This window comes from Pseudorca crassidens, chromosome 5 (assembly GCF_039906515.1).
Source record: "Pseudorca crassidens isolate mPseCra1 chromosome 5, mPseCra1.hap1, whole genome shotgun sequence".
Classification (NCBI taxonomy): Eukaryota; Metazoa; Chordata; class Mammalia; order Artiodactyla; family Delphinidae; genus Pseudorca; species Pseudorca crassidens.
Window position 1 is genome coordinate 66,292,497 of NC_090300.1, and position 24,193 is coordinate 66,316,689.

General features: G+C 40.0%; 1 protein-coding gene across 2 annotated transcripts in view; it reads right to left on the reverse strand.

Moving 5' to 3' along the window:
- PARL (presenilin associated rhomboid like) overlaps window positions 1-24,193 on the reverse strand; it is a 64,898-nt gene that overhangs the window by 13,187 nt on the left and 27,518 nt on the right. For both annotated transcript variants that reach the window (XM_067738225.1, XM_067738224.1), the window contains exons 5-7: window positions 6,136-6,231; window positions 5,397-5,546; window positions 3,873-3,943 (exon numbers count right to left, since the gene is read on the reverse strand). In XM_067738225.1, coding sequence (XP_067594326.1) covers window positions 3,873-3,943; window positions 5,397-5,546; window positions 6,136-6,231 — 317 coding nt within the window. The remainder of the gene's footprint in view (window positions 1-3,872; window positions 3,944-5,396; window positions 5,547-6,135; window positions 6,232-24,193) is intronic.

Sequence of the window (24,193 nt, forward strand, 5' to 3'; positions counted from 1 at the left end):
CACAGCCAATATAATACTCAATGGTGAAAAGCTGAAAGCATTCCTGCTAAAATCTGGAACAAGACAAGGATGTCCACTCTCACCACTTCTCTTCAACATAGTATTGGAAGTCCTAGCCTCAGCAATCAGACAAGAAATAAAAGGTATTCAAATTGGCAGGGAAGAGGTAAAACTGTCATTATATGTAGATGACATACTATATATAGAAAACCCTAAAGACTCCACACAAAAACTACTAGAACTGATAAACGAATTCAGCAATGTAGCAGGATACAAGATTAACATACAGAAATTGGTTGCATTTCTTTACAATAACAATGAAATATCAGAAAGGGAAACAATCTCTTTTAAAATTACATAAAAAAATAAATAAAGGACTTAGGAATAAACCTCACCAAGGAGGTGAAAGACTTACATACTGAGAACTACAAAACATTAAGAGAGGAAATTAAAGATGATTCAAAGAAATGGAAAGATATCCCATGTTCTTGGATTGGAAGAATTAATACTGTTAAAATGGCAATACTACTCAAAACAATCTACAGATTTAATTCGATCCCTATCAAATTACCCATGACATTTTTCACAGAACTTGAACAAATCATCCTAAAATTTACATACAAGCATAAAAGACCCAGAATTGCCAAAGCAATCCTGAGGAAAAAGAACAAAGCAGGAGGCATAACCCTCCCAGACTTCAGACAGTACTACAAAGCTACAGAAATCAAAACAGTGTAGTACTGGCACAAAAAGAGACATACAGCTCAATGGAACAAAACAGGAAGCCCAGAAAAAACCCCACACACCTACAGTCAATCTTCAACAAAGGAGGCAAGAATATAACATGGGAAAAGGATAGTCTCTTCAGCAAGTGGTGCTGGGCAAGTTGGACAGCTGCACGTAAATCAATAAAGTTAGAACACACCCTCACACCATGCACAGAAATAAACTCAAAAAGACTTAAAGACTTAAACAAAAGATATTATACGATAAAACTCCTAGAAGAGATCATAGGTAAAACATTCTCTAACATAAATTGTACCAATGTTTTCTTAGGTCAGGCTCCCAAGGCAACAAAAATAAAAACAAAAATAAACAAATGGGACCTAATCAAACTTACAAGCTTTTGCACAGCAAAGGAAACCATAAACAAAATGACAAGACAACCTAAGGAATGGGAGAAAATATCTGCAAATGATGCGACCGACGAGGGCTTAATTTCCAAAATATACAAACGGCTCATACAATTCAATAACAACAACAAAAAAACCCAATTGAAAAATGGGCAGAAGACCTAAATAGACTTTTCTTCAAAGGAGAAATACAAATGGCCAATAGACACATGAAAAGATGCTCAACATTGCTAATTATTAGAGAAATGCAAATCAAAACTACAATGAGGTACCACCTCACACCGGTCATAAAGGCCAACATTAAAAAGTCTACAAATAACAAATGCTGGAGAGGGTGTGGAGAAAAGGGAATCCTCTTATACTGTTGGTGAGAATGTAGATTGGTGCAGTCACTATGGAAAACAGTATGGAGGTTCCTCAAAAAACTAAAAATAGAGTTGCCATATGATCCAGCAATCCCACTCTTTGGCACACACCCAGACAAAACTAATTCGAAAAGGTACATGCACCACTATGTTCATAACAGCACTATTTACAACAGTCAAGACATGGAAACAACCTAAATGTCCATCAACAGGGGAATGGATAAAAATGTGGTGTGTACACACACACACACACACACACACACACACACACACACACACACACACACAGGAATATTACTCAGCCATCAAAAAGAATGAAATAATGCCATTTGCAGCAACATGGATGGACCTAGCAATTACCATACTAAGAAGGAGAAAGACAAATATCATATGATATAACTTATATATGGAATCTAAAATATGATACAGATCAACATATCTATGAAACAAAAACAGACTTACAGATACAGAGAACAGACTTGTGGTTGCCAAGGGGAAGGCAGGGTAGGGGAGGGAAGGAATGGGACTTTGGGGATTAGCAGAGGCAAACTATTATATATAGGATAAACAACAAGGTCATACTGTATAGCACAGGGAATGAATATAATAATAACCAATAACTAGTAAGAAGTTCCATTTTTAAATGAGATTCAGAATATGCAGAGCTCTAACTAAACAAAACCCTTACCAAAATCTAGTCAGTATTCTTGCTCCTTTGTGCCACTGTTAATGGACAAATATTCTTTAACAATCTTCATCTTTCAAAGGCAATAAGACCAATACTTTACATTTTCTATCACAATTTTGTCAACAGTATTTTTTTCTCCAGATTTCTCATTAAAAATACCATATACCTGGTGATTTAGTTTTCCTTCATTTTAACCAAGAATGAATGAAAGTATTTGGGGCTAATAATTTTATCCTGCCATGGCTCTATAGGATTTTGATGACTGAATAGAAACCACCATTTCCACCTTTCTTACTACATGTTCCTTACTATGCTAAGCACTCTAAACACACTTGCATTGCAAATGAGAAATAGGTTTGTTACCCCCATTTTATATGGGGAAGCAGGTTCAGAGAGGTTAAGTAATAAGTCCTGGAAATCATGAGTAAGTGGCAGAGCTGGGATTCAAACTCAGTCTAATTCCAAATGCCATGCTGCCACACTCTACTCATGAACTTCAGTTTCCTATCTGTAAAATGGGAATACCACTTGTCTGAGGGCACATCAAAATGCCTTCCCAGATCCTCCGAAGTAATGAGAAAAGTCTTCCCACCCTCAGAACCCCCAATGTCCTCTAGAGACTACTGAGCCCTTTCACTGTACATTAGATGTGTATAATGTTTTCTCCCCAACTAAACTAAACTTGAAAGTCAGAGACCATTTCTGAGTCATCCTAGTGGTCTTCACTGCCTTCACAAAACAGGTGCTTAGTTGGCAAATGAGGTAGAATTTGAGATATATAAATTATATTGACATCAAATTTTATATAGAAAACAAACATTCCACGAAGAAAAAATAGGGGGGGCGGGATTAAGTTAAGAAAGCATAAAGGTCATAAGACAAGATACAGGCCTCATTGGGAAAATTAAGTAGACACAAATCTGAGGAACACACAAATTATGGAATGGTTATTTTACATAAGGATTCTTTTCCAAAACTGAAACTTCTTATAGTTTCTTTAAATGTGAAATTCTCTATTTGAATACATTTAAGTGCATTGAATACATTTAAGTGTATGTAACTATGCAAAAATTGAATGTGTAGTTTTTAAAGAAACATTATGTAAAGATTTCCATGTGCCTAGAAATCTGTCATTAAACTCAAAAGAAAACACAATTGTAATTTTTAAAAATCATCCAGAAATAACTGAGGGCAGGAATTTTGACATCTTACTCACTGGATGTATCCTCAGCCTCTAGTAAGTACAGTGCCTAGTAGTCTAATCTGCATAGCACTCAAATATTGACGAAAGAGGAGGACACAGTATCAGATTCAAATCTCTAATTACTTAGACTTTTCCAATGCTAGATTAGGCTCTCCAGTTTATGGGGATTGCATACCCACTATTTTGAGTACTCCTCATGATATACACGCTGTGCCAGTTAAGTATATATAAATGACCAATGGTTAAAAGCTATAACCTGAAATTTATAAGGCTTTACAAATGTATAAATTCTAAATTAGATGTCGATTAGTTAATAGTATTGTTTAAATATTAATATTTTGGCATTGATAGTTGTACTGTGGTTCTGTAGTTAATAGTAGGGTTAAGGGTATATAGGAACCCTTTGTACTAATTTTGCAACTTTCTTGTAATTCTAAAATTATTTCAAAATGAAGCAAAAAATTTTAGTTAGAAATACTTACTGCACCAAGTGATGGTCCATATCTTCCTGTGGCAACTTTACACACATAACTAACAAAATTGGAAATAACACCTAAGAAATAAATCACATTTCAGTAATTTTAGTGAGGTATAAAAATGGCTTCCATTTCTGACCTCCACCCCACAGAGACTAACAATGTTGGGTTTCTACCCAGGTCACTACAAGGTGCAGGCATAGATACTTATCCTGCCTGTTGCTTCAGATATATTAGAGGGAAAGCAAAGTCTGACCCACTGTACCACTTACTGAGTAACAGGGGGTCATTCACTTTACCTTGTAGTTATCATTTTCCTCAACTACACTGTATGAAGAAAGACTAGTTCCCAAGCTCACCAACTGTCTGGGAATTCTCTGGACTGCACTCTAAACACTAAATCAGAACCTCTGGAGTGGGACCAGGGAGTCTATATTTTACCCAGCTTGCCAAATGAATGTGTTGCAGATCTAGACTAGATGATCCTTTACAGGTCCCTTTGGCACCAATGTCATCTGAACTGAGTATGGCTGACTTTAAAAAGCAACTTTCTATAGAGCAGGAATTAATGGCACTTGAAACAGACCCTTTGTACCTACAACAACATTAGTGCTAGGGGAAAGAACTACACACTTAACTTATTAGGCCAAAGATACTGCTCAGCTTCTGTTTTGAGGACTAGATGCATGTGAGTATTTAATTAACACTGATTAAGTACCCACTCTGGGCCTTGTGGTAGGTGCTTTTATTTTATCCCTTCTACAACCCCATGTCATGAGAGTAAGCAGTTTTATCCTCAGAGAGTATATATAGTTTTTTCTGCAACATCACACAGCTGGTAAGCAGAAACAGAATCTGAACCTAGGTCTTCCATCTCCAAGCTCAGTGTCTTTTCACTACATATATCTGCCAGCTATACTGTTTTTAAATGAAGGGATTTTAGGAATAAATTTTTACACTTTATGGTTTGAATTAAGTACATTTTGCAAACAAAGTAAAAAAAAATTTTTTTGAGATAAGTAAAATATAATCAACTAACTGCCAATTTAGCAGCATCTAGGAACCGGGAATCCTGCACTATCATTTACTAGTGAAATAAGGAAATGATGCTACCTCCAGGATGACTTGAGTGGTTCCATGCTAATATATGCTTGCAACAAAGAATGAACTAATTCTTGACAATCTTATTGGATAGCTAATCGAAAGTTTTCTGAAAACTGAACGCACTTGGGAAATGAGCGTTAAGGTTATTTAACACAGATCCAGATGATTGAGGCAGCCCGGAAGTCTGGGAACCACTAATCTATAAAATGATGGGCCTGAGCTGAAGAAACCAAGGCCTAGGGAGATAAAAATGACATGCTTAAACACTACACCAGTCTGTATCCTTCTCTATATACAATCTGAGAAACAAATATGTACTGAGCACTTACGGAATATAGAATACGGCTATAATCATTCCCTTTGTCCCTTCTCCAGATAGGGGAGAACACTTATACTCTGAAAGGGCCTGAGATGAAAGCTTGTTACCTGCAGATAAGTACACTGCCATGAACTGCTCTTGACCGAGAATGTTCACTATGCTGGAGGAGAAGCTCCACAAGACGTACATATTTGCTGCCATGTGAAACAAGGAGAAATGACTGAACGTTGACAGCAACATTGGAGAACAAAGGACCTCTACAAGAGAAAGAAAAAGTCTTGTAATTGTGGAACACACAGCCAGTAAAAATGATCCATTTTAGATTTTTTCATTATTATTATGACATAAACATGAGAAACAAACCAGAGCTAGTTAAAAGATTGGATAAGATGGTTTAAGACAGCTTTTTACCACTTGAAAAATGCTATCTTAAATCTCAGAGATTTTCTACTTAGTAAGCAACCAATAAAGATTCTCAGGTCAATGAAAGCAACTTGTCCTATAGAAAAAGTTAGTTAGAAAAAAGAATTTGTAAATTATTTCAATTAAAGAAATAAAATTGTATATAATAGTCTCTTCAAAGAGTAAACTTGTAGTGATCACAGATCTTAAATCACTAAAAAATATTTAGATTATCTATTATGTGCCAAGTACATTTTAGGTGCCTTAACACAGCTGTAAGAGAAATGAGGTTCCTGTCCTCCAAGAGTTTACAGCCTATCCTCCAGATTTTGCTTACAATTATTGACAAGTAAATCATCTTTTTTACAGCACTTCAATTACCATAAAGCATATTTCTTCCATTTTACCTCTACCTCAAAATAAAATCACACAAGTTAGACTTACTTGAGGCTGGACTGGATGTGAAATATCTGATCATCGTCCGCTGTAGAGAAGGTACTCTCCACAAACAAAATACAAAAACATTTGCAGCTATGATACCTACAAAATAAACATTTATAATTTAGGGAAGTTAAAAATAAAAGCAAAGAAAGTCTGATCAAAAGTCCACCCAACGGGGCTTCCCTAGTGGCGCAGTGGTTGAGAGTCTGCCTGCCGATACAGGGGACACGGGTTCGTGCCCTGCTCCGGGAGGATCCCACATGCTGCGGAGCGGCTGGGCCCGTGAGCCATGGCCGCTAAGCCTACGCGTCCAGAGCCTGTACTCCACAACAGGAGGCCACAATAGTGAGAGGCCCGCGTACCTCAAAAAAAAAAAAAAAAAGTCCACCCGAGGGACTTCCCTGGCAGTCCAGTGGCTGAGAATTCGTCTTCCAATGCAGGGGAGTGCGCGTTCAATCCCTGGTCGGGGAGCTGGGATGCCACATGCCTCACAGCCAAAACACCAAAAAACATAAAACAGAGGCAGTGTTGTAGCAAGTTCAATAAAGACTTTAAAAGTGGTCCACATCAAAAAAAAAAAAAAAAAAAAAACTTAAAAAAAAAAAGAAGTCCACCCAAATAAGATTTTCTACCACATTATTTAAGAGTATTATATACTTGGGGGGGCTGGGGGGAAGTAAGCTAAGAAAAGTAAGTGAAATCAATGTTTCTGAGTATCAAAACTGTCACAGGTTGGTAAAGTCAGAAAATTCCTGGAAAATGCTCTAGGAGCTAACTTCCTTCACTCAGATCCATATTTTACTCCTTCAGAACAGTTCACTCTTCTCAATAAATAATCAGATCTATAATTATTGCTTGAAAATGGCCAAGGCAAAGACAGAAGTAATGTACAGAATTAGGTTCTTTGGCCAAGAGTCAAAAAGCTACAGAACATCGCTTCTTTTTCCACAGGGAATGGTATGCTTCTTTAACTTCTGGACAGCTTGTGGAAACACCTATGGATCATCCATATAGGGACTTCCCCGGTGATCCAGCGGTTAAGATTTTGTGCTTCCACTGCAGGGGGCACGAGTTCAATCCCTGGTCAGGGAACTAGGATCCCAGGATCCCACATGCTGCTTGGCACGGCCAAAAAACTTTTTCAAAAAAGTCATCTGTGAAGATGAAGATCCACATGTCTGAGAAAAATGCTCATTAGATAAGAATTCAGTAATAGTCTGGAAGACTTTTGCAACTGCTTTTGAAAATATGTCTACATGTAGGAGTTGGGTGACTTTTATTTTTCTGCAAGAACTGATGTTGCTAGAACTACCACTAAATTGAGTAAGTTTATTTACTGCTAAAATGTGACTAGTTAATTTTAGGGAAGAAATTAAGTTATTCTTAAAAACTACAAATTTTAAAAAGATACATTAATTTTAGGTACCACAACTCCTTACACATAGTAGGCACTTATCTACTTGAATTAAAGAAATTTAAACATGTATTCACTCATCCTGTCTCTTTAGGCAACAGGCAACTAGCCCTTTCAACTTCTTCAATGATAGTAAGGACTGATTCCAGCAACATTCTGGTAAAATAATTTATTTTAGAAGATATTCACTGTACAGACCCTGCCAGCTGCTACATCTTGGAGTTTTCCTTTGGCTCCCATATTTCTGCACTCTGTAAGACTCTCAGCCATCCACTGGTATTCCTAGTCTCTCTAGTTTTTGCTCTTCCACTTAAGAATTAGAATCTATGAAAAATGGTAGTTTCCTTTCCAAAGACATTTTTTCCCATTTTAATATCTGAAATCAGGATGCATTTTACAATTGGTAGTGTGTCCAATGAACTGGTAGTATCTTTCCTTTCTTCATAGCACACTGAATGGTGTTTTACTGCATTTAACTGAACTGATCCTATCAATTTTATCAGATGCCCTACTAGTGAGGACTGTGACTGTGATTATGACAGCTATTTTACCGTTTGTCTTTAGAAAAAAAATTTTTTATCTTTCTTTTCAAAAAAATTTCTTTTATTTTTGACTGTGTTGGGTCTTCGTTGCTACGCACTGGCTTTCTCTAGTTGCGGCGAGCAGGGGCTACTCTTCATTGCAGTGCGCGGGCTTACTGCGGTGGCTTCTCTTGTTCTGGACCATGGGCTCTATGCATACGGCTTCAGTAGTTGTGACATGCGGGCTCAGTAGTTGTGGCACACGGGCTTAGTTGCCCTGTGGCATGTGGGATCTTCCCAGACCAGGGCTCGAACCCGTGACCCTGCATTGGCAGGTGGATTCTTAACCACTGTGCCACCAGGGAAGCCCCCAGCATTTTTTTTTTTTAAGAAAAATGGATAAATCTTGATAAGAACAGTGAGCTTTGAGGCATTCTGACCATCTTTAGTAAATAACTACAACTCTTTCCAAGATGGTGTGAGGAACAGTATTTATTTTTTAAAAAATGGGGAAAGGGATCATAAATAAGGTAAGTAAGAGCACTGTGTGTACATTCCAATGAGGAATCTGGAACCCTGGGCAGGGAAGGTGGGTAGGGCCTCCTCAGCTGCAGGAACAGATCTCAGGTGTTTATCATAAAAAGAAGTGAGCAGTGATGAGTATTGCCTGGGGTTCTTTAGTTTCTTTTGCAGAGTTAAACATCTTTACTAACCCAGAGACTCTTAGGTCTAGATTGTTGTACATAGTGTTTGGCATCTCAGGGTAAAAAAGAATTGAGAATAGTTTGGCCCAGATTTCCATGGTCATAAAGATAAGTCAGGGCTTTGCAGTTTGCTCCAGTTATGGTTCACTGCAAAGAAAGCAAGATGGGGCCCCATCCTGCCTGCTGAAAAATGGCAACTACTCTGCCTACTCTGCCAGTTCCACAGGCCACTTCCTGAAACCAGTGACACACAGCACTCAATTCCAAAAACTACAAGCACTACAGCACTGTAGAGAAGTAGAGAGCATCTCTGGCTGAAGAAATTACAACCAGGGAAAAGACTTGAAGGGAAAGATAACCAAAGATATCAAGGTTAACAGTAGCCAAAGAGTTAACATTGCCAAATTTTCAACCGAAACCTAAGAGGCCTTTTTGGTAAATTTGACAGAATATTGGTACTGGAACACACTGCAGTCAAACCCCTCACTTCATAGACCAGTGATCTACGATTAGGCAACCCATCAGTAAACAGCTGAACGTATATACCCAAATTATATACATGAACAACTATAATTCATTATAAAATACACTAACAAAAGAAGAGAGAAAGTAAAATGCAGATATTTTCTTCCCTGGTTATCCCACTTTGAAGGCCAATTATAGATGAGAAAACTGAGGCTCTAAGAGGCACAAGTTTTCAGAGAGCCAAATTCAGTGGCCAGAAGCCAGAATTCCTAATGTAGTGCTCTTTCTACTAGACAGCGACATGGGTAGCCAAGGGGATTTCTTTTGACCTTGGTCACTCTAGGACTTCAGATACCAGACAAGGGCTCCTTATATGGGGAATAGCATAGGTTGGTCCCCAGAGGCGAGTGAGCAGGAGGTGTGACAATCGTAGGCCTACTGAGGAAGCACTGCACACTGTCTGAAGGTAAGGATGAAGGAGCCCAGCAGGACTGCCTCTGTCCTATTTACACTATAACCTGGGCAAGAGGACTAATCTCTCAGCCTCAGTTTCCTCTTCTGTAAAATGAGGGTAATAAAATCAACCTCGAAGAGTTGAGTGATGATTAAATGAGAAAGCATGATTACATGTAGTGGTCACACAGAGACAACTCAATAAATAAAAATATGGTAGAAAGGGAATGGCCTTTTCAGGTCTGAATCCTAGGTATGTCACTTGAAGCTTTGTGGCATGTGGCATTTCACCGCCTTCATTTCAGTTTCCTCATTTGTAAAATGAGGATAATACTTGCTATACATCATAAAGGTTGTAGTGAGGCTTAAATAGATAGTAGATGCACCTAGTATGTAGATGCTCAAAGAAAATGGTTCCCTGCCCTCCTTCCTTCTCCTTTGAGAGGTAGAACTGCTTAGGGTCTCTGTTTGTATCTCCATTTAGGAGGAGGGTTACTTGCCTCCTCCTGACTCAATCATGTCTTGGACCAGCTTGGCACTACTGATTTGGGAAGGTCGCTGCTGCCTCAGTGCCTACCTTTACCAAAAGTGATGCACTGGATTCTATCAGCAAGAATAATGGAGTAAAGACCACCAAAAGTTCTGTCCTTCATAAAAGCAATGAAAAAATTGGCAAAAAATGTTAGAATCTACTTTTTTAGAACTCTGGTAACTAGCCAAAGGCTTGCTGCAAACCAGCATTTTTTTTTTTTTTTTTGGTGGTACGCAGGCCTCTCACTGTTGTGGCCTCTCCCGTTGCGGAGCACAGGCTCCGGACACGCAGGCTCAGTGGCCATGGCTCACAGGCCCAGCCGCTCCGCGGCATGTGGGATCTTCCCGGACTGGGGCACGAACCCGTGTCCCCTGCATTGGCAGGCGGACTCTCAACCACTGCGCCACCAGGGAAGCCCCCAGCATTTTTTTTTTTTTAAGAAAAATGGATAAATCTTGATAAGAACAGTGAGCTTTGAGGCATTCTGACTTGCCCTAGTGCCACACACCCCCCCCCCCTTTCCAGATATGTTAGCCATGAAAATACACTTTCCCTGGCAGCCACCAGAGATAGCAGAATGGAGCTGAATCTCTTTCAAAGCCTTGCTCCCAAAGAATTATCATCATCTGGCCTATCTGATAATAGTTTCTTGGAAGACCCCAGTTGCAAGGATGTCTGTATTTGACGTGCCTGGGAGCTTAAGTACAAAATTCATTTCCCCAGGGGGCGTTTGTCAAAAGCAATTACAGGCAAGTGTTTAAGTTTGCAGCTGCCTGAGGTGATGGATAATAGAGATTAACAAAAATCTTAAAAGGAAAATATGAGGAGTGAGATGTCCATAGGGGCTCACAAAACCTCCAACATATTTCTGGGATCTAGAAAGCCACAAGAAGACAAAGTAGACTTTAAGACAGTATTTGTTACTAGAGACAAAGAATGCTATTATATAATGAAAAAAGGGTCAAAAAAAAATCTTGATATCCATGAAGAAGATATAACAATTACAAACATATATGCTTCTAACAGTAGAAACCCAAAATATATGAAGTAAAAATTGACAGAACTTAAGGGAAAAATAAATGACTCAGTAATAGCTGGGAGACTTCAATACCTCATTTGTAATAATGGATAAAATTAGATTACCAGCAAAGATGGAGAGACCTGAATACTATAAACAAACTAGACCTAACAGACACCTACAGAATACGCCACTCAACAGAATACAGTCTTCTCAAGTGCACGTGGAACATTATCCAGGATAGACCATATGTTCAGCCACAAAACAAGTCTCAATAAATTTCCAAACTGAAAATTTCAAAACTGAAATTATAAACAGTAGGTTCTGACAACAATGGAATAAAATTACAAGTCAATAATACATTTGTAAAATTCACAAATATGTGGAATTAACACACTCCTAAATAACCAATGGGTCAAAGAAGAAATCGCAAGGAAAATTCGGAAGTACTTTGCGATGAATGAAGACAAAAATATAACATACCTGCTATGAACTGAACTGTGTCCCCCGAAGATTCATATGTTGAAGCCTTAACTCCTAATGGGATGTATTTGGGGATGGGGCCTTAGGAGGTAATTAGATTTAGAGGAGGCTGAGGTAGGGCCTTCATGATGGGATTAGTGTCCTCATAACAGATACCAGAGAGCTTGCTCTTGCTCTCTCTACCTGCCATATGAAGACACAGCAAGGTGGCAGTCTACAAGCTAATAAAGTTCTCACCAGAAACCGACCATGCTGGCACGTTGATCTTAAACTTCTAGCCCCCAGACTGTGAGAAAATTAATTTCCGTTGTTTAAGCCACCTGATGTATGGGATTCTGTTTTGGCAGATCAAGCTAACTAAGACAACACTAAAACTTACAGGATACAGCAAAAACAGGGCTGTGAATGCCTACACTAAAAAAGATCTCTAAGCGGGTGCTTCCGGGAAGATGGCAGAAGAGTAAGACACGGAGATCACCTTCCTCCCCACAGATACACCAGAAATACATCTACACGTGGAACAACTCCTACAGAACACCTACTGAACGCTGGCAGAAGACCTCAGACCTCCCAAAAGAGGGGATTAAGAGCGCTGCTTAAAGGAGCTCCAGAGACGGGCGCGAGACGCGGCTAAAAGCGCGGACCGCAGAGACAGGCATGAGACACTAAGGCTGCTGCTGCCGCCACCAAGAAGCCTGTGTGCAAGCACAGGTCACTATCCACACCCCCCTTCCGGGGAGCCTGTGCAGCCCGCCACTGCCAGGTTCCCGGGATCCAGGGACAACTTCCCCGGGAGAACGCACGGCGTGCCTCAGGCTGGTGCAACGTCACACTGGCCTCTGCCGCCGCAGGCTCGCCACGCACTCCATGCCCCGCACTCCCCCCCCCAACCCCGGCCTGAGCCAGAATCCCCGAATCAGCAGCTCCTTTAACCCCGTCCTGTCTGAGCAAAGAACACACGCCCTCCGGCGACCTACACGCAGAGCCGGGGCCAAATCCAAAGCTGAGGCCCTGGGAGCTGTGAGAACAAAGAAGAGAAAGGGAAATCTCTCCCAGCAGCCTCAGGAGCAGTGGATTAAAGCTCCACAATCAACCTGATGTACCCTGCATCTGTGAAATACCTGAATACACAACGAATCATCCCAAATTGAGGAGGTGGACTTTGAGAGCCAGATTTATGATTTCTTCCCCTTTTCCTCTTTTTGTGAATGTGTATGTGTATGCTTCTCTGTGAGATTTTGTCTGTATAGCTTTGCTTCCACCATTTGTCCTACGGTTCTATCTGTCCGTTTTTGTTTTTTATCCTTAATTATTTTTTTATTTTAATAACTTTTTCATATTTTATATTATTTTATTTTACTTTATCTTCTTTCTTTCTCTTTTTCCTTCCTTCCCTCCTTCCTTCCTCCCTCCCTCCCGACCTCCTTCCTTCCTTCCTTCCTTTCTTTCTTATCGACCAATTCTTTCTTTCTACTTTTCCTCCCTTTTATTCTGAGCCCTGTGGATGAAAGGCTCTTGGTGCTGCAGCCAGAAGTCAGTGCTGTGCCTCTGAGGTGGGAGAGCCAACTTCAGGACACTGGTCCACAAGAGACCTCCCAGCTCCACATAATATCAAACGGCGAAAATCTCCCAGAGATCTCCATCTCAACACCAGCACCCAGCTTCACTCAACGACCAGCAAGCTACAGTGCTGGACATCCTATGCCAAAAAACTAGCAAGACAGGAACACAAACCCACCCATTAGCAGAGAGGCTGCCCAAAATCATAATAAGTCCACAGACATCCCAAAACACACCACCAGACGTGGACCTGCCCACCAGAAAGACAAGATCCAGCCTCATCCACCAGAACTCAGGCACTAACTAGTCCCCTCCACCAGGAAGCCTACACAACCCACTGAACCAACCTCAGCCACTGGGGACAGACACCAAAAACAATGGAAACTATGAACCTGCAGCCTGCAAAAAGGAGACCCCAAACACAGTAAGATAAGCAAAATGAGAAAACAGAAAAACACACAGCAGATGAAGGAGCAAGATAAAAACCCACCAGACCTAACAAATGAAGAGGAAATAGGCAGTCTACCTGAAAAAGAATTCAGAATAATGATAGTAAAGATGATCCAAAATCTTGGAAATAGAATAGACAAAATGCAAGAAACATTTAACAAGGACCTAGAAGAACTAAAGATGAAACAAGCAACGATGAACAACACAATAAATGAAGTTAAAAATACTCTAGATGGGATCAATAGCAGAATAACTGAGGCAGAAGAATGGATAAGTAACCTGGAAGATAAAATAGTGGAAATAACTACTGCAGAGCAGAATAAAGAAAAAAGAATGAAAAGAACTGAGGACAGTCTCAGAGACTTCTGGGACAACATTAAATGCACCAACATTCGAATTATAGGGGTTCAAGAAGAAGAAGAGAAAAAGAAAGGGACTGAGAAAATATTTGAAGAGATTATAGTTGAAAACTTCCCTAAAATGGGAAAGGAAAAGTTAATCAAGTCCAGGAAGCACAGAGAGTTCCATACAGGATAAATCCAAGGAGAAATAAGCCAAGACACATATTAAGCAAACTATCAAAAATTAAATACAAAGAAAACATATTAAAAGCAGCAAGGGAAAAACAACAAATAACACACAAGGGAATCCCCATAAGGTTAACAGCTGATCTTTCAGCAGAAACTCTGCAAGCCAGAAGGGAGTGGCAGGACATATTTAAAGTGATGACAGAGAAAAACCTGCAACCAAGATTACTCTACCCAGCAAGGATCTCATTCAGATTTGATGGAGAAATTAAAGCCTTTACAGATAAGCAAAAGCTGAGAGAGTTCAGCACCACCAAACCAGCTCTACAACAACTGCTAAAGGATCTTCTCTAGGCAAGAAACACAAGAGAAGGAAAAGACCTACAATAACGAACCAAAACAATTAAGAAAATGTGAATAGAAACATACATATCGATAATTACCTTAAATGTAAATGGACTAAATGCTCCCTCCAAAAGACACAGATTGACTGAATGGATACAAAAACAAGACCCATGTATTTGCTGTCTACAAGAGACCCACTTCAGACCTAGAGACACATACAGACTGAAAGTAAGCAGATGGAAAAAGATATTCCATGCAAATGGAAACCAAAAGAAAGCTGGAGTAGCAATTCTCATCAGACAAAATAGACTTTAAAATAAAGACTATTACAAGAGACAAAGAAGGACACTACATAATGATCAAGGGATCAATCCAAGAAGAAGATATAACAATTGTAAATATTTATGCACCCAACATAGGATCACCTGAATACATAAGGCAAATACTAACAGCCATAAAAGGGGAAATCAACAGTAACACATTCATAGTAAGGGACGTTAACATCCCACTTTCACCAATGGACAGAGCATCCAAAATGAAAATAAATAAGGAAAAACAAGCTTTAAATGATACATTAAACAAGATGGACTTAACTGATATTTATAGGACATTCCATCAAAAAACAACAGAATACACATTTTTCTCAAGTGCTCATGGAACATTCTCCAGGATAGATCATACCTTGGGTCACAAATCAAGCCTTGGTAAATTTAAGAAAATTGAAATTGTATCAAGTATCTTTTCTGACCACAACGCTATGAGACTAGATATCAATTACAGGAAAAGATCTGTAAAAAATACAAACACATGGAGGCTAAACAATACACTACTTAATAACGACGTGCTCACTGAAGAAATCAAAGAGGAAATAAAAAAATACCTAGAAACAAATGACAATGGAGACACGACGACCCAAAATCTATGGGATGCAGCAAAAGCAGTTCTAAGAGGGAAGTTTACAGCAATACAATCCTACCTTAAGAAACAGGAAACATCTCGAATAAACAACCTACCCTTGCACCTAAAGCAATTAGAGAAAGAAGAACAAAAAACACCCAAAGTTAGCAGAAGGAAAGAAATCATAAAAATCAGATCAGAAATAAATGGGGCTTCACTGGTGGGACAGTGGTTGAGAGTCTGCCTGCCGATGCAGGGGACGTGGGTTCCTGCCCTGGTCCGGGAAGATCCCACATGCCGCGGAGTGGCTGGGCCCGTGAGCCATGGCCTCTGAGACTGCGCGTCCAGAGCCTGTGCTCCGCAACGGGAGAGGCCACAGCAGTGAGAGGCCGCATACCGCAAAAAAAAAAACAAAAAAAAGAAAAAAGAAAGAAATGAAAAATAAAAGAAGGAAACGATAGCAAAGATCAATAAAACTAAAACCTGGTTCTTTGAGAAGATAAACAAAATTGATAAACCATTAGCCAGACTCATCAAGAGAAAAAGGGAGAAGACTCAAATCAATAGAATTAGAAATAAAAAAGGAGAAGTAATAACTGACACTGCAGAAATACAAAAGATCATGAGAGATTACTACAAGCAACTCTATGCCAATAAAACGGACAATCTGGAAGAAATGGACAAATTCTTAGAAAGGCACACCTGCCAAGACTGAATCAGGAAGAAATAGAAAATATGAACAGACCAATCACAAGCACTGAAATTGAAACTGTGATTAAAAATCTTCCACCAAACAAAAGCCCAGGACCAGATGGCTTCACAGGCGAATTCTATCACACATTTAGAGAACATCTAACACCTATCCTTCTCAAAATCTTCCAAAATATAGCAGAGGGAGGAACACTCCCAAACTCATTATACGAGGCCACCATCACCCTGATACCAAAACCAGACAAGGATGTCACAAAGAAAGAAAACTACAGGCCAATATCACTGAGGAACAAAGATGCAAAAATCCTCAACAAAATACTAGCAAACAGAATGCAACAGCACATTAAAAGGATCATACACCATGATCAAGTGGGGTTTATTCCAGGAATGCAAGGATTCTTCAATATATACAAATCAATAAAGGTGATACACCATATTAACAAATTGAAGGAGAAAAACCATATGATCATCTCAATAGATGCAGAGAAAGCTTTCGACAAAATTCAACACCCATTTATGATAAAAACCCTGCAGAAAGTAGGCACAGAGGAAACTCTCCTCAACATAATAAAGGCCAATATGACAAACCCACAGCCAACATCGTCCTCAATGGTGAAAAACTGAAAGCATTTGCACTAAGATCAGGAACAAGACAAGGCTGCCCACTCTCAGCAATCTTATTCAACATAGTTTTGGAAGTTTTAGCCACAGTAATCAGAGAAAAGGAAATAAAAGGAATGCAAATTGGAAAAGAAGAAGTAAAGCTGTCACTCTTTGCAGATGACATGATACTATACATAGAGAATCGTAAAGATGCTACCAGAAAACTACTAGAGCTAATCAATGAATTTGGTAAAGTAGCAGGATACAAAATTAATGCACAGAAATCTCTAGTATTCCTATACACTAATGATGAAAAATCTGAAAGTGAAATCAAGAAAACACTCCCATTTACCATTGCAACAAAAAGAATAAAATATCTAGGAATAAACCTACCTAAGGAGACAAAAGTCCTGTATGCAGAAAATTATAAGACACTGACGAAAGAAATTAAAGATGATACAAATAGACGGAGAGATATACCACGTTCTTGGATTGGAAGAATCAACATTGTGAAAATGACTCTACTACCCAAAGCAATCTACACATTCAATGCAATCTCTATCAAATTACTACTGGCATTTTTCACAGAACTAGAACAAAAAATTTCACAATTTGTATGGAAACGCAAAAGACCGCAAATAGCCAAAGCAATCTTGAGAAAGAAAAACGGAACTGGAGGAATCAGGCTCCCCGACGTCAGACTATACTACAAACCTATAGTAATCAAGACAGTATGGTAGTGGCACAAAAACAGAAATATAGATCAACGGAACAGGATAGAAAGCCCAGAGATAAACCCACGCACATATGGTCACCTTATCTTTGATAAAGGAGGCAGGAATGTACAGTGGAGAAAGGACAGCCTCTTCAATAAGTGGTGCTGGGAAAACTGGACAGATACATGTAAAAGTATGAGATTAGATCACTCCCTAACACTATACACAAAAATAAGCTCAAAATGGATTTAAGACCTAAATGTAAGGCCAGACACTATCAAACTCTTAGAGGAAAACATAGGCAGAACACTCTATGACATAAATCACAGCAAGATCCTTTTTGACCCATCTCCTAGACAAATGGAAATAAAAACAAAAATAAACAAATGGGACCTAATGAAACTTCAAAGCTTTTGCACAGCAAAGGAAACCATAAACAAGACCGAAAGACAACCCTCAGAATGGGAAAAAATATTTGCAAATGAAGCAACTGACAAAGGATTAATCTCCAAATTTTATAAGCAGCTCATGCAGCTTAATAACAAAAAAACAAACAACCCAATCCAAAAATGGGCAGAAGATCTAAATAGACATTTCTCCAAAGAAGATACACAGACTGCCAACAAACACAGGAAAGAATGCTGAACATCATTAATCATTACATAAATGCAAATCAAAACTACAATGAGGTATCATCTCACACCAGTCAGAATGGCTATCATCAAAAAATCTAGAAACAATAAATGCTGGAGAGGGTGTGGACAAAAGGGAACCCTCTTGAACTGTTGGTGGGAATGTAAATTGATACAGCCGCTGTGGAGAACAGTATGGAGGTTCCTTAAAAAACTACAAATAGAACTACTATATGACCCAGCAATCCCACTACTGGGCATATACCCTGAGAAAACCATAATTCAAAAAGAGTCATGTACCAAAATGTTCATTGCAACTCTATTTACAATGACTGGAGATGGAAACAACCTAAGTGTCCATCATTGGATGAATGGATAAAGAAGATGTGACACATATATACAATGGAGTATTACTCAGCCATAAAAAGAAACAAAATTGAGCTATTTGTAATGAGGTGGATAGACCTAGAGTCTGTCATACAGAGTGAAGTAAGTCAGAAAGAGAAAGACAAATACCGTACGCTAACACATATATATGGAATTTAAGAAGAAAAAAACGTCATGAAGAACCTAGGGGTAAGACAGGAATAAAGACACAGACCTACTAGAGAATGGACTTGAGGATATGGGGAGGGGGAAGGGTAAGCCGTGACAAAGCAAGAGAGAGACATGGACATATATACACTACCAAACGTGAAATAGATAGGTAGTGGGAATCAGCCACATAGCACAGGGAGATCAGCTCGGTGCTTTGTGACCGCCTGGAGGGGTGGGATAGGGAGGGTGGGAGGGAGGGAGATGCAAGAGGGAAGAGATATGGGAACATATGTATAACTGATTCACTTTGTTGTCAAGCAGAAACTAACACACCATTGTAAAGCAATTATACTCCAATAAAGATGTAAAAAAAAAAAAGATCTATAAGCAATAACCTAAGGTTCCACTTTAATAAACTAGGAGGAAAAAAAGAGCAAAGTAAACCCAAAGCAAGCAGAAGGGAATAATAAAGAGTCTGGATAAAGGAAGTAGAGAATAGAAAAACAGAGAAAAATCAATGAAACTGAAAGTTGGTTCTTTGAAATGATCAACAAAATTGACAAACCTTTAGCTAGACTGACAAAGAAAAGAAGAAAAGACTCAAAATCACTAAAATCAGGAAAGAAAGCAGAGTGATACCACTTACCTTACAGAAATAAAAAGGATTCTAAGAAAAATTTTAAAAAACCAAAAAAAAAAAAAAAAAGGATTCTAAGGATACTATGAACAATTATATACCAACAAATGAGAACAACGTAGATGAAATTGACAAATTTCTGGAAAGACACAAAGCACTGAAACCGACTCAAGAAGGAATACAGAATCTGAATAGGCCTTTTTTTTTTTTTTGGCGTACGCATGACCCTCACTGCTGTGGCCTCTCCCGTTGCGGAGCACAGGCTCCTGATGTGCAGGCCCAGCGGCCACGGCTCACGCGCCCAGCCGCTCCACAGCATGTGGGATCCTCCTGGACCGGGGCACGAACCCATGTCCCCTGCATTGGCAGGCGGACTCTCAACCACTGCGCCACCAGGGAAGCCCTGAATAGGCCTTTTTTATAGGTAAAGAGATTGAATTAATAATCAAAAAACTTCCCATAAAGAAAAGCCCAAGACCAGATAGCTTTATTAGTATACTACTTCCCTAGAGCTGCTATAATAAATTACCACAAACTCAGTGGCTTAAAAGAACAGAAATGTATTCTCTTACAGTTCTCGAGGTTAGAAATTTGAAATCAAATTGTCAGCTACGTCATGCTTCCTTATGACTCTAGGGAAGACTCCTTCCTTCCTTCTTCCTAGATTCTGGTAGCTCTCGGCATTGCTTGGCTTATAGCAGCATCACTCCAGTCTCTGCCTCCATCTCTTCACAGGGCCTCCTTTTCGGCATGTGCCTTTTTGTCCTATTCTCTTGTTATAAGGACACAAATCTTTGGATTTAGGGCCTACCTTAATCTAGTATGATCTCACTATTTCAATTAAGATAACACTGAGTTTCTGGGTTACCTTATTTCAAATAACACTGAGTTTCTGGGTGGACATGAATTCTGGGGAACACTATTCAACTTACTACAACTGATGAATTATAGCAAACATAAAGGAGAATCAACATCAATTCTTTTCAAACTCTTCCAAAAAACAGAAAAGAAAGAAACATTTCTCAACTCATTCTATGCAGCCAGTATTACCTTGACATCAAAACCAGACAAAGACATCACAAGAAAACGACCAATATCCTTTATGAACACAGATGGAAAATCCTCAAGAAAATACTACCAAAGCAAATCCAGCAGAATATAAGAAATTATAAACAATGACCAAGTGGAATTTATTCAGAAAGGCAAAATTGGTTCAACATATAATAATCAATGTAATCGTCCATATTAACAAAGTTGGAAGACTCACAATTACCAGTTTGAAAACTTAAAAGTACAAATCTACAGTAATCAAGACAGTATGTCATAAGGATACACATATAGACCAATAGAATAGAATTGAGAGTTCAGAAGTACATCCATACATCTATGTCAGCTGGTTTTTTTTTTTACTGTGGTCCCAAGACAATTCAATGGGAAAAGAATAGTCTTTTTAACAAATGGTGCCAGAGCAAGTAGATATCCACCAGCAAAAGAATGAATATGGACACCTTCCTCAAACTGAATACAAACGTTAATTCAAAATGAATCAAAGACCTAAATGTAAAAGCTAAAACTATAAAATCTTAGAAAAAAACATAGGTGTAAATTTTTGTGACCATGGATTACGCCACAGTTTCCTTGATATATAACACTTAAAGCACAATAAAATAAAAAAGATAAAATGGATTTCATTAAAAAGTTCATGCTGGGGCTTCCCTGGTGGCGCAGTGGTTGGGAGTCCGCCTGCCGATGCAGGGGACATGGGTTCGTGCCCCGGTCCGGGAGGATCCCACATGCCGCCGAGCGGCTGGGCCCATGAGCCATGGCCGCTGCGCCTGCGCGTCCGGAGCCTGTGCTCCGCAACGGGAGAGGCCACAACGGTGAGAGGCCCGCGTACCGCAAAAAAAAAAAAAAAAAAAAAGTTCATGCTGCAAAGAACACTATTGAAGTGATGACAGCCCATAGAATAGGAAAAAATATTTGCAAATCATATATCTAATAAATGTCTAGTATCCAGAATATATAAAGAACTCTTACAACTCAACAAAAAGACAACTCAAAAAATGGACAAAGTGGGACTTTCCGGGTGGTCTAGTGGTTAGGACTCTGCACTTCCACTACAGGGGGCGTGGGTTCGACCCCTGGTCAGGGAACTAAGATCCCACTTGACATGTGGCACAGCCAAAAATATAAAATAAAATAAACAAAGGATTTAAACAGACATTTCTCCAAAGAATAAATGGACAATAGCACATGAAAAGATGCTCAGCATTACTAGTCATTAGGGAAACGTAGGTAAAACTATGAGATACCGCTTGCCACACATTAGGATGGCTATTGTTAAAAAAAAGAAGAAAAGGAAAATAACAAGTATTAGCAAGGATATGGAGAAACTGGAACTCCTGTATTGATACACTGCTGGTGGGAATGTAAAATGGTGCAACTACTGTGAAAAACAATTCAACAGTTTCTCAAAAAGTTAAACATAGAATTACCATATGATGCAGCAATTCCATTTCTAAATATATACTCCAGAGAATTGAAAGTAGGGACTTAAAACAGAAAAACAGACTTACAGTGAATGTTCTTAGCAGCATTATTCACGATAGCCAAAAGGTGAAACAAACCAAATGCCCATCAACAGATGACTGGATAAACAAAATGCAGTGTATACATACAATGCAATATTATTCTGCCTTAATACAAAGGGGAAAAGACAGTCTCTTCAGCAAGTGGTGTTGGGAAAGTGGGACAGTCGTGTGTAAACCGAAGAAGTCAGAACACTCTCACCACACACAAAAATAAACTCAAAATGGTTAAAGGCTTCAATGTTAAGACATGACACAATAAAACTCCTAGAAGAGATCACAGGCAAAACATTCTCTGACATAAATCATACCAATGTTTTCTCAGGTCAGTCTCCCAAGGCAATAGAAATAAAAACAAAAATAAACAAATAAGACCTAATCAAACTTACAAACTTTTGCACAGCAAAGGAAACCATGAACAAAACAAAAAGACAACCTACAGAATGGGAGAAAACATGTGCAAACAATGCAACTGACAAGAGCTTAACTTTCAAAATATACAAACAGTTCATACAACTCAACAAGAAAACAAACAGTGGTTAGTGGTTTCACTGCTGAGGGCCGGGGTTTAATTGCTGATCAGGGAACTAAGATCCCACAAGCCACATGGCAGAGCCAAAAAAAGAAACAAACAAAAAGCAGAAGACCTAAATAGACATCTCTCCAAAAACGACATAGAGGTGGCCGACAGACCCACGAAACGATGCTCAACATCGCTAATTATTAGAGATACGCAAATCAAAACTAAAACTACTCCGGGAGCTTCAAGATGGTGGAAGAGTAAGACGCGGAGATGACCTTCCTCTCCACAAATACATCTACACATGGAACAGCTCCTATACAACACCTACTGAACTCTGGCAGAAGACCTCAGACCTACCAAAAGGCAAGAAACTCCCCACGTACCTGGGTAGGGCAAAAGAAAAAAGAAAAAACAGAGACAAAAGAATAGGGACGGGACCTCAACCACTGGGAGGGAGCTATGAAGGAGGAAAGGTTTCCACACACTAGGAAGCCTGTTCGCAGGAGGAGACTGCGGGTGGCGGAGGAGGGGAGCTTCAGAGCCACAGAGAAGAGCGCAGCAACGGGGGTGCAGAAGGCACAGTGGAGAGGTTCCCACACAGGATCGGTGCCGACCAGCCTGAGAGGCTTGTCTGCTCACCCAATGGGGCGGGTGGGAGGCTGGGAGCTGAGGCTCGGGCTTGGCAGGTCAGATCCCAGGGAGAGGACTGGGGTTGGCTGCGTGAACACAGCCTGAAGGGGGCTAGTGCGCCTCGGCTAGCCGGTAGGGAGTCCGGGAAAAAGTCTGGACCTCCTGAAGAGGCAAGAGACTTTTTCTTCCCTCTTTGTTTCCTGGTGCGTGAGGAGAGGGGATTAAAAGCGCCGCTTAACTCCAGAGACGGGCATGAGCCGCGGCAATCAGCGCGTAGGCATGGGACGCTAAGGTTGCTGCTGCCGCCACCAAGAAGCCTGTGTGCAAGCACAGGTCACTCTGCACACCCCCGCTCCCGGGAGCCTGTGCAGCCCGCCACTGCCAGGGTCCTGTGATCAGGGACAACCTCCCCGGGAGAACGCACGGCGCGCCTCAGGCTGTTGCAATGTCACGCTGGCCTCTGCCGCCGCAGGCTCTCCCTGCATCTGTACCCCTCCCTCCCCCCGGCCTGAGTGAGCCAGAGCCCCCGAATCAGCTGCTCCTTTAACCCCGTCCTGTCTGAGCAAAGAACAACGCCCTCAGGCGACCTACACACAGAGGCGGGGCCAAATCCAAACCTGAACCCGGGAGCTGTGACAACAAAGAAGAGTAAGGGAATTTCTCCCAGCAGCCTCAGGAGCAGCGAATTAAATCCCCACAATGAACTGGATGTACCCTGCATCTGTGAAATACCTGAACAAACAACGAATCATCGCAAATTGAGGAGGTGGACTTTGGGAGCCAAAGATATATTTTTTTTCCCCTTTTTCTCTTTTTGTGAGTGTGTATGTATATGCTTCTGTGTGTGATTTTGTCTGTATAGCTTTGCTTTTACCATTTGTCCTAGGGTTCTGTCTGTCCGTTTTTTTTAAATTTTTTCTTAATAATTATTTTTTATTTTAATAACTTCATTTTATTTTATTTTATCTTTCTTTCTATTTTTTCTCCATTTTATTCTGAGCAGTGTGGATGAAAGGCTCTTGGTGCTCCAGCCAGGAGTCAGTGCTGTGCTGCTGAGGTGGGAGAGCCAACTTCAGGACACTGGTCCACAAGAGACCTCCCAGCTCTACATAAGA